The following is a 16549-nucleotide window of genomic DNA, read 5'->3' on the forward strand; positions in this document are numbered from 1 at the left end:
CAGGGCCTTGCGCTTCGCTGAAACCACTCGCCAATCAATTTATTAATAAATAATTTAATGAAAATTCGGTTGTATTTTTTGACGTTAACTGGTTGACAGGCGTTGTTGCGGGCTACCTGGAAATCGACGACTGGAAACGATTTCAAGAGTTTGTCACAAAATTGCCAACATTTAATTCAGTCAAAAGACCTAAATTCATTCCAAGCGTAATCATAATCGCAAGACGAATTAATCTGAACATAAAAATAAATATGAAAGAGTCGAAGATAATAATTTAAATTTAATTTAAATTTAAAAATAAATGTGAAAACAAACAATATGGTAAATTCAACAATAAATACGACGGCAATTCTTCAAATGAAAAAACCGATTATTTAGTAAAGAAATTAACTGTAAAAATTAACTAGAAAACAGGAAAGTGGCGAACAGTTAAGATTAGAGTCGCGTGTTGCATCGAACTCACCGCAGTAATTCTGGAAAAGCGGATTGGCTAGGGCGGGGGAAAGACTTTCGTCGGCCATGACGCGTCAGCGCGGCAAACGGTTGACCAACGGCATGCAGGCGGAGAAGGCGCTCTCGCTGCGCTCCATCAGCTGCTGTTAACGCTGGAACTGGAAGGGTTCTTGACGCGGGGACTCGCGCCTTTCCTCAGAGACCCCGCCGGCTCCGCTTCGTTCTCCATCTCCACCACCACCGGCGGCATGTCGGCAACTTCCTTTTTCTTGATATTTGACACATTTTTCTTGGCTTTCTTGTGGTTCTACGCCGACACGGGCGTTGTTCTGCTCAGCGCTGTCGCGGCTCTTTCCGATTTGGCCATATTTTTGCGATTTTCCGTTAACTCTCAAACCACTGCAGCTGTTTTCACCAAGGCCATAACCAGAATTCTCTTCTACGGGATTAGCGGATATTTCGGTAATGTTGGTGAAATTTTCGATACAACAATTTTTACTAATCATTCAACTTTAGTTGAACTTTTTAAATAGAATAAAACCAAAATAAAATTAAAAATCGGATGAAATGGAAAAAATGCATCCGGGAAGAAGCCAAGATACGGTGTTGGACGGTAGGGGCGGTGTAGCGAGGCGAACCTTCTTATGCGTTACGAAACGATATTTCCACTTTCCAGTATGAGAAGCGTGAATTTATTAGCATCCCGCTTGATATTTCTCTATTAAAGCGTGAAATTCACATTAAATACCAATTGCTTAGCTTGAGGATTTCTGCCATGCATGAAACGTTTAATAGCACAACGCTCTCTCGCAACAAGTAAGAAAACGATGTGGATCCGCATTCCGCACCAGCAGCGCCAGGCGTGCATCGTTGTCGGTGACCACTGACCAAAATTTGCGATGTGACTGCGCCAGTCAAACAGACAGCTGACTCGCTTGCAGATTGCAGTTATCGTTGGCAGAGCACGCTGCACTTGTGTTGATTCTGATTTAGGACTCGTTATCAGGAATGTTTGTGCGCCGAGCGATTTAATTAGGATTATTTGCGTTCTACATTTATCGGGGAGCGTGTTGCGTTGTTGGTGGATCGAAAGACGAAGCAGCGCGGAATCCAGGCTGTTGAAATTGCGTTCAGTGCTGGCTGTGGATAGAAAAGGTTCGAAAATTCAGCAGTTATTGCGTTCTCCTTATCGTGCACTGTTTCTTGATTGTGTGTTTGCAGTTGCAGTTTTACCATTTTAAGAACTTGTTCGTCCTTGCAGTGTTGCAGCGTTGCTGTCCCTTTTCTAACGATCCTAATGATCAGTGTTATCACACTGCAGTCGAAACAGCCAAGCAGGTAGGGCGAAAACTACCCGTGCTGTATGCGGAATGATTGTGTTGTAGATTTGTGAAGTACCTAATACCTTCTACGGCTTTATTGCGCTTTGGCAGGTTTCCTTGCAACTCCGTCCCGAGCCATGTTCGTGCAACGGCCCTGTGACGTCAACGTTGTGTACGGCAGCGTCCTGCTGCACGGCCGTGTGGTGGACGTGGCGAACAACGGGATGTACATCGACCTGATGTGCCACGGCCGTCGACGCGAACTCATCCCGTTCCCCCGCCTTTTCCTATCCAAGTCCGAAGAATTCAGCGACTGGGCTTACAAATACTTGAAAAAACAGCGCCCTAACGAGACGGTTCCAGTGGAAATACTGCGGCGTGAATGTCCGGGTGGTGCGTGGCGCTGGTGGCCGGGGAAGATGCTCACCCTGACGCAGGAAGGGGATCCCACCATTCCCACGCTGAGCGATAACTACGCCACTGTGGTCGTCGTCCAGGGCCAGGATGACGAGGGTGCCAGCTGGACGGACGTGGTGCCAAAGCAGCGTCTTCGCTACCCCGTGTCGGATTCTTTTTGGACGGGTAAACCGCAAGCACCATCGCCCAAGTGGTGGCCAGTGACGCGTCTGCTGCCAGTTGCCCCGGCACGCTTCATCCAGCGCCGTCTGCCACTGCCGGCCGAGTGTCGTGGGGCATCAGTGGCACAGGTTGTTGAGGTGATCCGGGAGTGTCAGAGCCAGCAGGCTGAGCAGCCGCTGGCCTCCAGGGGACGGGTGGTCTGGGTCGATGTCGCTGATGAGCATTTGCTTTTGAAAGTGAAGCTACACGGCGGCGATGGGTGTGCGCAGCGGCAAGCCGAACACATGGCACAGGTAATGCGAGGTTTTGCAGTTCCTGGCCATTTTAAAACGTTGGTTTAAGTTGTAGCCCACTGCAAGAGTACGTACTGTAATAATGTCAGTTTTTCTTTCTTGAACTTTGTCTCACTCTGTTCGGATGGAGCAAGGATTCGTGATTATCAGAGGATTATTCTCACGGAATGGTATACGCTGATGTGTTGTAGAAAATTGTTGGGACTTTGCTCGAGCCGTTGTTTGGTCGCCTTCCCGGCATCCTGCGTGCAGTGCAAGCGCCGGTTGAAGCTATGGATCTCGGCGCGACGTCGGATGAATCGCTGGCACTGGGAGCGGACGAGTGGCAGGAAGTGTTCGCCCATCTGGTTACGCTGACACGGCAGAAGCTGCGCGTCGTGTGCCCAGCATGGGACGCTATTCTGGACTTACCTACTTTGACGGCCAGCATCATCGTGGAGACGGAGGCTCGCAGCAAAGACTTGCCTGATCTTTCCTACGCCCTCACCGCGCCGCTCTTCAAATGCCTGCGCTCCTCCACCCAGTACGTTGTGCTGCACGATCGCGCTGCCTGCATCAACCGTGCCCAGTTCTACACTGTCTTGAAAATGATCCGCCACGTGTCGCGTAATTGCCAGCCCGCGATCCGTCTGACAGCGCTGTATGTGGTCGGCTTCTCTGACTTGCCGTCGAAAGTTTATCAGCGTCTCCGTGACCCAATTGAATCCTGCGATGTGCACGAGCATCCCCGAGACCACAACCGGTCCACTTTTTTCAAGGGCTTTCTACAAGAATTCATCGCGGTCTCCCGCAGTGTGACGTGTGAGACCATCAGTCTGGTGCGCTGCCCGGTGAAGTTGGAATACAATCTGGATTTCCGGCAGCAGAGCTCGATGTCCCTGGCGCTGAATGTCGACATGGCCAAGGTGCGTCTGTCGTTGAGCGGGGATTTCGCGGCCACGGTGTGGAATGCAGTGGAGGCGCTGCTGCCGGCGCCCAGCGACGGTGAGGTGCGAGCGTTATCGGCGTGGTTGGCGTCCATCTCTACGTCGGCAGACGAGCGCCACCAGGGGCACCGAATGGCAGTCTGTAACGTAAGTGCCGGCGTTGAATCTTTCCCAAATGAAAATAACAAGAATACGTTAGGAATATAAGTGTGCTTGGACGTTTTCGCATTCCGGACACTTTCGCAGTACGAACTCGCGTTCGCCTGCGTTATTGCTCATTGCAACCAATTTAATGGGCAATAGCCACCACGATGACAATGACTGCAAGCGCCGGTACACTACTTAATAGTTAAAATTTAAACATTAAAAAAACAACCAAAAAATCTTTGAACTAGATAATGGTGTAGAAGCTTGCATGGTGTACAAGCTTGTACAAGACCGCACTGATTATCACGTGATACTGAATTTTGCAAAGTTTTTGCCACGTGAAACGAGGCGCATGCGCAGATTGCCGGGTTTCTGGCATGCGGCAAGCGAATTCTTAATATGGATACTTCTATGGCCGGAATGCGAAAAACGTGCAAGTTCTCCATTTTCAGTGCAGCGCATTGTGTGTTTTCAGCTCCTGTGTGCGACGCAGACCGCTGATCCGCGTTCCTCCTTGCACTACCGCGGGAAGAAGTGGTGCTCGGACGGACTGTACAACCTGTGCGTGCCGAATCTCTCGCGTACTGCCTTGTGCTTCCTTCTCGTCCTGTGCAAGAGATGCCAGTAACACCTCGGTTCTTTCCTTATGGAAGCATTTTTCTTCTTTATGTTGTTTTCGGTTTTTTCCAACGGAGTTTTGCGTTGGTAATTTGATGTTTTGTTTTGCGGGCGTTTCCGGCTGACAGCCCGATGGGGTGTTGCTGTTAGTACAGATTCCTAATTTTCTAGTGTTTTTTCGAAACGAATGCAAAATTAACCAGTGTGATAACAAATAGTTTTACGATTGAAAGCTTAGATGAGATGGTCATTGAATGAGATTGTTTATTCGGTGCTTACAGCAAGACGAATGTGGTTTCTTTCTGGTACAGCCGTAAAGATAATATTGTCGCTTGAGGTGCATTTAATATTGATTGGGAGTCAAATTGAATACTGGGTGTCAATCTCAGCAAGTGACATTCGTGCTCCAAATACCACAAGCCCGTTTATGTGCATGGTCACCACGGCTTATCCTACATCCCATTCGCGAATACAATGTAGTAATGTACATACGACGCCGCCTATATCTGCGATAGCGTAGCCCGGCGCTGCCGATGATCCCACTCCCAGTGTAATAGGCGGGCCACAAGGGCGCGGTCGAAACCGGTCGTCTTTACATCCAATCGGCGTCTATACATACGACGCCGCTTGTATATACGGGAGCGTGGCCCAGCGGCGTCCTAGCGATAGAAGTTGTACAACCATAACACCACCCAGTTATGATTCATCATTGCGTTATGAATTTCTGTCCATTTTACCGGCTAGCTGTTCTTCTTCACGATTTCTAGAATTCGGTCTTGGATTCGCTTGTTACAGCTTGCATCAGCGTGATTAGCTTGTTCCGCTTGTTAAACTCTTGTCTAAACCTTGGTCCCTGTCTTGCATTGTTCTTGTCATTAAACATGCCGTGGACTTCCGTTGTTACGTCGTTGAGTTACAGAGTTAGTAAGAGCGCCCACGACCGCACCGTTGCCGGTCGTGCCAACCTTTCATCCCAACAGTCCACACAACATCGTGGTACGGTCAACACGCCAACCCACTAGAACAGCAGCCAGATCGGCTACTGTTACAGTATACGCTGATCGGATGTGGAGGCGACCAGGATCGCGCGCAGAACTGTGGCGTGCGTACTCTTGTAAGGGCTCAGAGTGGTCAGGGGAAGTGCTGTACTGTATGTCTAAACTACTGCACGTAAACGAAGCGTCTGCGTCTGACTGGATACCGGTATCTTTACTCATCTTGGTCTTCTGATACATAGATCTAAACTCATGCAACTCCCAAGGTCTAACAGCAGCCTTGAACTGCTTATATACTTTCTTACTGCACATCAGAATGTTCTAGAACAGCGTGCATGCGTCAGCATGCACCGGAAATAGACAATGCCAAATATGTAGATCGCAGAGCGCGACTCTACACTCTTACGGGACCGTAGGCGGCGCCGGGCCACGCTCCCGTATATATAGGCGGCGCCGTATATATATTTACTCATATATATGCCGGATGGGAGGTAGTGGCAACTAGTGCGCGCGGTACTCTGTCCTGCGAATTCCTGCGAGACCTGCGGCAGCCATCCGGGCTCCGCTTCCTGGGCGGCGGTGTTTGCGCTCCTTTATTAAGACCAACGGGTACATCAGCAGGAGGCGACGAGAAGGTAGCGGATCCGAGACTGGCGCATTGTATTAAAATGGATTTGGAGCGTTTAGTTATAGTACTTGACGGAACATTGTAATAATTGTCAACGGAATGACTTGTCACTTGTGCTTCGTGGTGCAGACTGATATGAACGAAATACTGTTACAGACGCGGTCGCACAAACTTTGTGCCACAAAGCACAAGAACTTTCACAAGAAGCCAAAATGATCAGTACGAGACCTACTGCGTGCACCTACTAGGGAAACTACGGCATGATAAAATGGATTACAAAGAGGAACTCGATTGCGAGTTTTACTTTACGCACTCCTGCGTTGTACGAGCACTATCAATGCGCATCCCATTGGATTGCAATAACACTATACAGTTCAGCAATTAATGGTATCGCTGAACTACGTGTAATGTGCACTGCACTGCAGCGGCAACGCGATTGACTTAAAAAGTCATGTCCTACATTCCTCCAAACTCAGCAGAGTCCACATTGATAGTGTCTGTGAAATCTAGTAGGTGCCCCCGCACCCCGTATGTACGTGACCGTTACCGTTACACTATGCAACTGAAGATGCCGCCAAGGAACTTTACCGTAAAACTAATAACACTCCTAGTTAATCTCGTATTGCATAGCTAACCACATTGTCCTCGTCTTCATGGATGTGCTGCGCCGGTTGTGGCGATGCTGTCCGTACTGCTGGTCACCTGGTGTCTCCAGCGCGTGCGCCGCACTAAGCGCGCAGAAGCGCGCCGCAACCAGCATCGATAGCCGTATAACGCCTCTGCGCGCCATGTAGCGGTGAATGTGGGAGTTAGCTTCGGTGTCGGTCGGCTCTGTCGTTGAAGAGTTGCAGCATGCGTGTTGCATCATACCGTCACGCGCCGTACCAGGATGAGAGAAACTGCTTACAAGTGACGAATGCACTGGCCAAAAGAATGGCAACCCGACGAGAACGTAACTTCCGATAAACAGACGCGGCGTGCGTCGAAATGGAATCCATTATTTTGCCGAAGCATACAAAAATTCATATTTTGCATTTACCGCCAGCAAAATGAAACGGTCCCATACGAGATTAAACCCATTCGCACAAGTACAAGGTATACTCCATCCTGCCGACCATGCAGTTTTTACACGAGTAGGAATTAGAGAAAAGGGGAATTTAAGAAATTTAAACCTGCGCAGTCACTATAAGGTGTAATTACTGATAATACTGTGACAGTTAAAGGACAACCTCGCCAAGGTCAAAGACGACCTCCGGGAGACCGCCGCCCACCTCCAGGACCGCGAGACCGAAGCGGCGACCCTCCGCGCTGACCTGCAACGGGAGCGCACCGCGCTGCTCAACCGCAAGCAGCGCCACAACACCCTGCACAAACAGGCCCGTAAGTTGATGGAGGAGCGCAACGCGCTGACGGGGCTCCTGCGGCAGAGCCTCCTGACCCCGGCGGACTTGGAGGCCCGTCTGCGGACCGCCGGGATCCCGACCAGCGTCCCGGCGGTGGCCACGGAAAAATCTTACCTCCAGGCATTGTTTGAGAAGACCGGGACACCGCTGGTATCCCCGGAGGAGGTCCCCGAGGTCCCTGAGACCCAGGAGCCGTTGCGGCTGGTGCAGAGCCAGCGGGAGGTGGGCGGGGCGGTGGATAACGGGGATATGCCGCGGTTCACGCTGAACGAACTGCGCCGGATGCTGAACGAGCGCAACCACCTCAAGGCAAAGGTCATGGAGCTCCAGGATGAGCTGGCCGCCGGGAAGACGCCGCGCGCCGCCTTGGACGCCCATCTGCAGCCGTGGCGTAACGAGTACGCGTTTTTTTTCATGAAACATTCAACTACTCTAAACATTCTAAACATTAAAATACTTAAATGAAATAATAAAATTGAAAAGGATTAGGGCGTAAAAACAGATTGTAACAGTGAAAATATTAAATAAAAGTTTTAAAAATTACAAATCGATATGTATGTACAATTAAATAAAAAATAAAAAAATAAGGTTAAAAAATTATTACGAATTAAAGGTATAAATTAGAAATAATGTATGTACAGTACTACAATATTAATTCAAAAAGGCAATAAAAATATAATGGAAGACTTGATGGTTAGATAATGCAACGCAAAATGGAAATTGCAGAAATCCGGCGTCGGGCAGCACGGCGCCGATGCAGCGTTGCCGACGAGGCGGAGTCAAGCGCGCTGGCGTCGACGGAGGCGGACAGTGTGGCCAGCCAGACGGACGACGAGGAGCGTGCAGGGCCGCGAGCCCGACGACAAACTCGCCGGCGCCGCAGTCGCAGCAAGCCCCGCCCCTCCATCATCCGCAACCTGTAAGACCAGCCCACCTCTTTTTCTCATTGGCTGGCTGGATTCAACGCTTTCTACGCATTATTTGTAGATACTTCTGTGGTAAACAAAAATGAAAAACAAAAAAATAGATTTAATTAGTAAATAATCTAACGAAACTGATCTACAAAATGCAACAACCAAAAAAATTAAATCAGTAATATAATAATGACCTAAGAAACCTAAGAAACGCAGTAACCTTTAGGAAGAAATCGAAAAAGATGATAACTGAAGTGTGTTATTAAATAGGTACAAAGGCCTGTTCGGCGAGAAGCTGACGGCCATCGTGAAAGACGGCATCTTCTACAAACTGGCCGAGAGCAGCGCCCATTTGACGGACTAAACCGATGGCCAACCGCCCGCGGACGCCAGTCCCCGCTCTTCCCGGATCTCAGCCCCTTTCGATTCCGCGCTTCTTCAGCAGTCTTGTTGATCAGCTTTATTTTGAAAATGTTTTGAAAATTTTGTGAATTCCCCGATTATTGTTTATTTCTACTCCCGCTGTGAATTAATCGCACGCAACGAATTCCCTGTCGCTACACTCTGGCTTTCTTTGGCGATTTTCTAAATTCTTATCCACATTTTTCTATTTATTATGTAATTAATCAGTAACGAACATTGGCAGAAGAAAGGCGTTAAACTATTTTTCAGCTAATCGAACCAACTGGAATCCCAGTTTTCGATTAGAGCCAAAAATCGCCAAATTAATTATGTCATATGTGTAAGAGTATGGCAACTGGTACTGCTGCCGGCGACACAGCCCACCGCTACCAGGTGACAGCTCGATTAATTAGCGATTCAAAGAGCATCGAATCAGCGATAAAATATATTGCGGAAGTGTTACGACAATCGGCTCACCATTTTCGGCCAAGCCAGCTTTCCACAAGCTCATCGACACTACAAACTGTCCATTTGAATTTTGCGCTGGAAATTGTCCATCAGTTTTTTCTCGCTTGCTCACTTGTCAGGCTCACCATTTTCCTTCCGCTTTCGAGTTTTTCGGGTGTAGCTTTGTGTGCTCTTCTTTATCTCGTCACGATATTCCTCCAGACTACCTGCGCTTAACCTCGACGTGATTAAGTTACTGGATTTGTGATCGTTTCTCGCTCACTGCACAATGGATTGTGGAAAGGTACGTGAGCGCAGTGCTGCGCAGTCCGCAGACTTCGCACTGACTTCGCACAGCGCCTTTTCGCTGGCAGCGTTTTCTTCCTTTTCTTCCGTGTTTGTTCGGTTGTCCCTTCTGTAAATGCTAAGAAAGACTATGCATAAGTAACAGAGTAGGCTGTTAAGAGAGTAGCACACCCTGACAGCAGGGAAGTTCTGCACAACCTCGCAAGGAGCTACGTGAAGGCAGTGTCTCGCACACTCTGCACAGCTGCTTTTTGCTTGCAACGATCGATTGCCTGTTTTCACCATGAAGACGAAGCGTGAAGTGCTCATCTCGTTGTAGTTGCAGCGCCGTCGCATCAGCCTGGCATCGCTGCAGGAAATGTCGCGGGAGCATGCGATTAGGCTGAACGAGCGCTATGACTGCGTGGACGTGTGGAGCGACGAGGGACCGCTGCAGTTCGGGCGGGTGGTGGACGCGGGCTCCGGCGGCCTGTTTGTCGATTTGCTCTGCCCGGGGTGGCGCCGCCACTTCGTCCCCTTCGGGCGCGTCTTCTGGATGCGGGGGAATGGCATCGTGCCAGACTGGAAGCGCGTCTACGGGAGGACGTTGTGGCCGGTGGAGGTGCTTTGGCGCTGCCATCCCCACGAACCTTGGACCTGGCGGGGGGCGCAGCTGGTGGTGACGGCCAGGGACGACGACTATCCACGAACGAGCGCCGGATTAGTACGGCTGTGCGACGCGGCCGGCCGGGCGAGAGGGCCTTTGCAGGTCGTCCCCTGTCCCCGCATCCGCGACGCTGGCTGGGATGCGGTCCGCCGCAGCGGCAGCGGCAGCAGCGTTCTAGCGGCTGCTGCGAACGGACGACCCCCCGGGGAAGAGGAGTTGCGGCGCTATTACGGGAGTGGTTACAGGGATGGTTACGCCGATCTCTTGGTCGGTCCGGAGTCGTTCGTCTTCGGCCGGCTGCAGTTGCCGGCGGCGTGTACCGCTGTATCGGAGGAGACACAGCGCTGTTTGATGGAGGCCTGGCTGAGCCGTTCCCAGCTGTGCTTATAACGTGACATTGTGTGCAGCAGAAGTTGGTTTCTCGCTGAATCAGGTTCAACAGTCTGGGTCCCGGTGACGATCCGCGGCGCTGGGAGACGCTGGACCTGCGCCAGCTGGATGTGGCCACGCTGAACAAGCTGACCTTCGCCGCGCTGAACGGATGCTACCAGGTCGCCGGCGGAAGAGGAAGAGGAGGACGACGACGACAACGATGAGAAAACAACGGCAGCGCAGAGCGAGATCAAGGCGGATAGTGTCAGTCAGTGTGTTGGTGTTGTCCGTGGCTGGTTTTATCTGACAGTTGGTGCACGAGTTTGTCCTCACCCGCCCTAATCATGCACTGCGCCGGTCTTCGCTGAGTTTGATGTTGATTTTGGACCGCAGTTTCGTTTCATTTGCACCTCGTGTACTGCACTGGTCAGTTGCTAGTATGGTATAAGTTTTCTTTGACTTGGAGTTTTTATTAAAGTGGGGGACCATTGACTTAACGGCTGCAAATGCTCGCTTACTAGTTGCTGCACATTTCATGAGAAAGGTCATTGTAAACCACCGTAACTGATCCAACCGCCGACGGCCAACCATGAGAGTATTCCGTAATAAATGACACAGTTAAGCAAATAAATTACCAACATTTAATCTGCAAAATACTGGCAATAAGTTTGCAAAGTTATCCGCTCAATAGGCCCAATAGCTGCGACTTGTCTTGTGGAACTGCCTGACGACTTGTCGGTCGTTTAGCCGATAAGCGAAGGCCGACGTCGCAGTCGCAGCAGACACCGCAGCTGCGGCGAATGTCCCGTCTGCACAGTTTAGCCCTCCCGTGCGACCGGCTTTCCCCGGCATTAATTATCTAATTTTAATATGGCATTAATTAATTATTCTGGCCGCTACTCAGGAATCAAAAATTTAACACACAGCCGCTGTGGCATCAGTACTAGCGCGTATTATGCCGGCGCATTTAAGCATATTTAACGCTTCCTCGATCCTCGACCAGCATCAGTCTTATGCGCTCCACTCCATCTTACACGCGGCCATCCTCAGCAATCACTCCATCTAGCGACATCAGTTATATTCAATGTTTGATCCTGCATATCCTTATGCGCATCCTGTACGTGCCATCGGAGTTATATATATGTTCCCAGCGATAATGCGGACTGCACGCCCTGGCCAACTGGCATATTGAAGATTATTTGTCAGGCTCAACCGGAAGTACCGAAGTCCATCTATATCCCACCAGAAGTGCTGAGATACTTCACCGCAGCGCACCGCAGCGTTATCATGCTTCACCTGTAATTCCCTTCCGTGGAATTCTGGATCCGCTGATCCCGTTCGATTATTATTGTACAACTTTACTGCATTGTTTACGCCTGCCCCCAATCCACATTCTCATTCCCTCCATCAACCGGCATTTCCCCCGCTCCGGCGCAACACAACAACGTCCACGCAGACTGACCTGACCGGCAATTCGCAGTGAACGCACTGCCACCACGGACGGCATCCCGCGTTTCCTGCGCCTATCATCGTAGCGGCGTTATATGTACCTTCTGCTCATGGAAACAGATACAGCATTGCGACAGTACGTATCGTATAATGTGTGATAAAATACGCAATACATTTATGTACATAACTCGTATAATACTATATTATTATTGAGCAGCGTGTATAGAATAGAATACTATAGAATCCTCTATGTTTACATGTATAAATTGATGTTTTATACATGTAAAAAATTAATAAAACATGGGGATGTATAATTATGTTAATTGATGTACGAGTACATAAATTGCATAATATGAACGAATAGATGTACATGACTGCATGCATTAAATATAACAAAGATATATAAATCTATTGATACACTTATATATATAGTAATGGGCGTACCTATAAATGGCATATGCACTATATTTATTGTATTACAGCACGTACAGTGGTATAATTAAGCGAACGTGGCATTGCAGGTGGTGAAACGGCAGGTGCTGGCGGGCGCCTACCCCGGCCAGTCGTACCACCTACAGCTACATCCCGCAGACCTCCTTCAGCTGCACGCAGGTCAGACAGTTCGGCTACTACGCCGATCCCGAGACGCGCTGCCAGGTCTTCCGCCGCTGCGAGGCCAACAACTTCATGTTCTCCTACATCTGCCCCAACGGCACCGGTTAGCGCATCTACATGTATTCTCATCCATCTTCAACGCCATTTATTACTTATTAATATTACCATAATTTCTTTTTAACGGAATGTTCTGATAATTGTTTCTGATTTATGGCCGTCATTTATTCTAACGGATTCCGGAGCGTAGTTTAGTATTTTACTCAGTTAGTTTATTACTTTTCTGTACGGTGGGAATTTTAATGTTTTGTATGATCAATTTAGGCACGGTCATTTAACGGATTTTTTATTAAATACGCACACAGGTGTTTTCATCGTATCTTCATCGGTGTATTTTTGCCATATTCACACATATAACGCGGGGCCGTATGGGCGCCCCGCGTATCCTCGCACTGTCGCGCCAGATCCAGGGTCCAACCCGGAAACGGGTAAATTCCGTGGTTTCTTCAGCAGGGGAAAGGTCACGTTCTGGGGAAATTTGGGCAGGGGTTTGGGGTCTATGTGGCCCGTGACCCCTGCAAAAAAAATAAAACACGCAAATCCGCGGTGAAATCCACTGCTCCGTCCGGGGGGAGGTCGCCGTCCCAGGAAGTTCGGGCAGTGTTTTGGTGGGGGAATTCTTCGGCGTGGTGCTGGTGGTCGATCCGTGCCGTTGGGATCGGAGTTGGTGCTGCTGTTGGCGGTGTATCCGTTCTGGTTTCCCGCTGGTCCGGGTCGCGTTCGCCGTCGGCATCGCAGGAGGCAATTCTCGCTCCACGGCATCGCAGGAGGCGTTTCTCGCTCCGCGGCATCTCCGTCCAGTTTGGGAAGCATCCGTCGCGGGGAGGCGTCCGTCCCGCGGGAATGGGGGGGGGCATTTGTAGCTCCACACGTGGGGGTTAAATTGGCTCAAATAATCAGAGGAGCCGTGCGCGCGGGCAGCGCGCACGGCCTGGCTCGCAACCATGATCTGCGACCATATAACGCGGGGCCGTATGGGCGCCACGCGTATCCTCGACAGCGGACAGCGGTGAACCCGGATGAGGCTTTATTGCCGAATCTAATGCGCACCGTGGCGCAGCAACACCAGACTAACAAGGAAGGATTCTGCAGCCAGTGCAACTGTGCTGCAGATCCGTCAAAACAGCGCAGCAATGTGCGGGGTGGAAATCCCCAGAAACAGCGAATAGCTACTCAGGAGGGCGGGGCGTCCCGCCCTTACACACACTATGACTAGATTATAAGTCATTTATAACCAACTATTTTTCGCTGCAGTCTTCAGTCGGGTACAAGTACCGTACTTGTACAGTACACTGGGCTTCAAAATGACTCTGTCAACGCATACCCATTAACCACCGGTGCGTATAGCGCTATCGCTGTGGGCATTACCACTTTTATGGCGTCCAACGTACAGTGTACGTCAAAAATTCTGTTTATTTTGAACACCTGCATTCCTTACAAAGGTAAAGGGTAAAGGTGAGGTGTTGTAATTCTGCGATCCAGTGCAGCCAGCAATCTGAAACAAGATATCTCCATCAGTCTGGAGCTGTTTCTGTTTCTAGTTTTATTAGTCTTTGCAGTTTGCACGTTGTTTTTCCACAGCTCGATCCAGCGACCTCCTTTGGCCTTGATTTTTTCTTGTATCCCGCGAAATGCAGCTTCTCAGTGACATTAGAAGGGGATACTGGGGAAACGGGAATATTGGGCACGAGTGGAACAGCGTGGACGTGCTGATCGACGGGCGCGCGAAACCGGTCGTCTCTATAGCGCATCCGGTATAAATGCGGTGCACCCTGTATATATGCACATGGAAGCGTAGCTCGGCGCTGTCGACGGTCCCGCTGTAACCCGCGGGCAACAATGCGGCGCGCGAAACCGGTCGTATATACATTGCATCCGGTTTATATGCAACGCGCATTATATATACATTTCTGTATTTCTATATTTCTGTATTTCTTTTCTATATTTCTAGTTTTCTGTATTTCGGCATTCAATACTACTTTCTTCTTGATATACTGATCTGTTAATAATTTCTATTCGAAAAACCAAAAAAGCTCCACACAACGATAGGTCCATGCGGCAAAATGTCCCAGTTCGGCAACGAATAGTTCTGCTAGTTATCACTTCAACGAAACATCACATCGCTAGTTGTCACCAGTAGTTACATCACAGAAACATCCAAAAACAAAATGTCCATACAACGAACCGTCCTGATACCATTAAATTTTGTCTTCCGACCAAAAGTCCTCTAAACGAAACGTGTCGCGACGACTTGTCACAGAGCCAAACGCGCCACTCGTTGGACCAGCGGGGCAAGCCGACACTGCCTGGCCGCACTAGTGACTTCTCACAGACATCCCGCAACTGCGTCAGCCGGTCTGCAGCGGCATCTCGCAGGTGGAATTTAACATTGACTAGGACGCTGGTCCGGGCCACTGACACCGACACCACCACATTGCACGTCGCTCCCAGGTTGGACAGCTCCTCATGGAGATAGTCCAAGTTATCAATCCGGTTGTCGCGCTGACTGAATTCACAACGCGAGAAAACCAGCGTCTTCAAGCGAAGCTGCCGCAATTGATTCACAAACACTCCATACACGCCGCCCCATTTCCACTCCGGTAACGCTGACGGGTTGTCCAGTACGACGGTGTGCGTGGCGCAAGTGGCGTACTTGAGCATACCAGCCGCCACCAGGAACCGCTTTGTCAGTGTATCGTACTTCCCCAGGAAGGGCTGTCGGGAGATCCACAGATGCTTCCCGATGGCCCCCGCATCCAGCATGGCCTCCCACAGGCGGCAGACGCGCCGCACCCGCACCCGCTCGTTGCTGTCCAGCGACTGGAAGACTTCCGCCAGGATTTCCCGTGCCAAAGGAATGCCGCGTCCCGCTTGCAGTCTTTCGGTGGACGTCGATGGACCTTCGAGCCTTGTTAAAGGGGGAACGCAACGCTTGGCAGTCCATTCCCCTTCTTCTCGGCGTTCTTCACTTAGGACGTCAGTGGGTTTGGCCCGGTACTTTACGAGGAAGGCCAAAATCTCTTCCTTCAAAATTCCATATAAAAATTATTGTTAGTAATTGAACGACTGTACGATTCTGTGAAGTGCATAGACTATTAATTATCCCATAACAATTTTTCACAGATATTGTATATCGGCATACTTCAAAGTACAGATAAACACATTGCAGTTTTTTCAGTTCACTGCAACTATTTGCTGGAGAGTCGCAGAAGTCGAAGAAAAACATTCTGCCACATTCCGTAGTGCCACACTGGCAAAACATTCTGTTACGAAAAACATTCTGTAGTGCCCGACTTACCAAGCGCTCGAGAGAAACAGCCCGTCGTTCATCGTGGCGCTGGAAGAACGTGACGGTGTCAGAACGAACGGCGATGCAGCGGGCATCGAACCTCCGACCGAGCTCGTACCACAGCCCTTCCACAGACTCTGGGTGCACAGACCAGTATCCGCCGGGCAGACGGCACTCACGGCGGACAAAACACTCCGGGGTCACGCGGCGCCCCTGCAGCTCATGAAGGGACGGCACAGCGCGGATCTGCCACCGAGGGACCAGCTCCTTCACGCGCGCACCCTCCCACTCCGCCTCCACCAGCAAACAACGGGTATCTTCGAAAAGCGCCTGGCGCACCTGCGAAGGGAGTGACAGCTTCACATGCGTACGCTAAATGCCCGCAAAATAATTTAATCCGCATTTCAACAACGCTTCCTCGCTTGGTTAACGATTTCGCAACTGTGAACAATATCTCAAACTGAGTCAAAGTTGGCTGATTCGATTGTGGATTGCGGACTGAGTTGACAGATGTGCATTTCGAAATCATCATGCAACGTCGAACAATGAGCATGGCAGTGCCAACACTACCGACCTGGGCATCCTCGGACAGGGCTAGCTGGACCGGACACCACGTCCACGCGCGATCACGTCCGAAGCGCAGCCGAGCTTGCAGAGGACGACTCTCCGCCCACGCCATCACCTCTCT

At 50.1% G+C, this 16549-nt stretch overlaps 3 protein-coding genes and 2 long non-coding RNA genes across 7 annotated transcripts; 4 read left to right on the forward strand and 1 right to left on the reverse strand.

Moving 5' to 3' along the window:
- Positions 1 to 1395: 1395 nt before the first annotated feature.
- On the forward strand, positions 1396 to 4637 carry LOC129599757 (uncharacterized). Its single transcript, XM_055498069.1, has 5 exons — positions 1396 to 1608; positions 1715 to 1791; positions 1887 to 2647; positions 2839 to 3720; positions 4196 to 4637. The coding sequence occupies exons 3-5, from the start codon at positions 1913 to 1915 to the stop codon at positions 4346 to 4348; spliced, it is 1770 nt and encodes a 589-aa protein (XP_055354044.1). The 5' UTR covers positions 1396 to 1608; positions 1715 to 1791; positions 1887 to 1912; the 3' UTR covers positions 4349 to 4637.
- A 2240-nt stretch (positions 4638 to 6877) lies between these two features.
- Positions 6878 to 8758, forward strand: LOC129599770 (RILP-like protein 1). Its single transcript, XM_055498083.1, has 4 exons — positions 6878 to 6913; positions 7179 to 7762; positions 8091 to 8283; positions 8549 to 8758. The coding sequence occupies exons 1-4, from the start codon at positions 6878 to 6880 to the stop codon at positions 8756 to 8758; spliced, it is 1023 nt and encodes a 340-aa protein (XP_055354058.1).
- Positions 8759 to 9267: 509 nt separating this feature from the next.
- Positions 9268 to 10928, forward strand: LOC129599753 (uncharacterized). The gene is made up of 2 exons (XM_055498065.1): positions 9268 to 9431; positions 9753 to 10928. Exons 1-2 carry the CDS (start codon positions 9417 to 9419, stop codon positions 10467 to 10469), a joined length of 732 nt encoding a protein of 243 aa, XP_055354040.1. The 5' UTR covers positions 9268 to 9416; the 3' UTR covers positions 10470 to 10928.
- Positions 10923 to 13688, reverse strand: LOC129599754 (uncharacterized). 3 transcript variants are annotated; one of them, XR_008691964.1, is made up of 3 exons: positions 12874 to 13688; positions 12390 to 12595; positions 10923 to 11974 (listed from the first exon to the last, which is right to left on the reverse strand). It is a non-coding gene; the product is annotated as an uncharacterized LOC129599754 (long non-coding RNA). The 3 variants fall into 3 exon arrangements; XR_008691965.1 differs by having other exon boundaries at positions 12390 to 12601; XR_008691966.1 differs by having other exon boundaries at positions 12390 to 12628.
- Positions 13689 to 13853: 165 nt separating this feature from the next.
- Positions 13854 to 14618, forward strand: LOC129599771 (uncharacterized). The gene is made up of 2 exons (XR_008691967.1): positions 13854 to 14027; positions 14154 to 14618. It is a non-coding gene; the product is annotated as an uncharacterized LOC129599771 (long non-coding RNA).
- Positions 14619 to 16549: the final 1931 nt, after the last annotated feature.

The sequence above is a fragment of the Paramacrobiotus metropolitanus genome, unplaced genomic scaffold (assembly GCF_019649055.1).
Source record: "Paramacrobiotus metropolitanus isolate TYO unplaced genomic scaffold, Prichtersi_v1.0 Parri_scaffold0000154, whole genome shotgun sequence".
In the NCBI taxonomy this organism is placed as follows: Eukaryota; Metazoa; Tardigrada; class Eutardigrada; order Parachela; family Macrobiotidae; genus Paramacrobiotus; species Paramacrobiotus metropolitanus.

What these genes read in the sequence shown, in the direction of transcription:
- LOC129599757 (XM_055498069.1), top strand. Translation starts at nt 1,913, where the DNA reads ATGTTCGTGCAACGGCCCTGTGACGTCAACGTTGTGTACGGCAGCGTC. An exon ending in AAGCCGAACACATGGCACAG is followed by an intron (nt 2,648 to 2,838) that starts GTAATGCGAGGT and finishes GATGTGTTGTAG; the next exon opens with AAAATTGTTGGGACTTTGCT. An exon ending in ACCGAATGGCAGTCTGTAAC is followed by an intron (nt 3,721 to 4,195) that starts GTAAGTGCCGGC and finishes GTGTGTTTTCAG; the next exon opens with CTCCTGTGTGCGACGCAGAC.
- LOC129599770 (XM_055498083.1), top strand. Translation starts at nt 6,878, where the DNA reads ATGCACTGGCCAAAAGAATGGCAACCCGACGAGAAC. An exon ending in CTGCAGCCGTGGCGTAACGA is followed by an intron (nt 7,763 to 8,090) that starts GTACGCGTTTTT and finishes TGGAAATTGCAG; the next exon opens with AAATCCGGCGTCGGGCAGCA. An exon ending in CCCTCCATCATCCGCAACCT is followed by an intron (nt 8,284 to 8,548) that starts GTAAGACCAGCC and finishes GTTATTAAATAG; the next exon opens with GTACAAAGGCCTGTTCGGCG.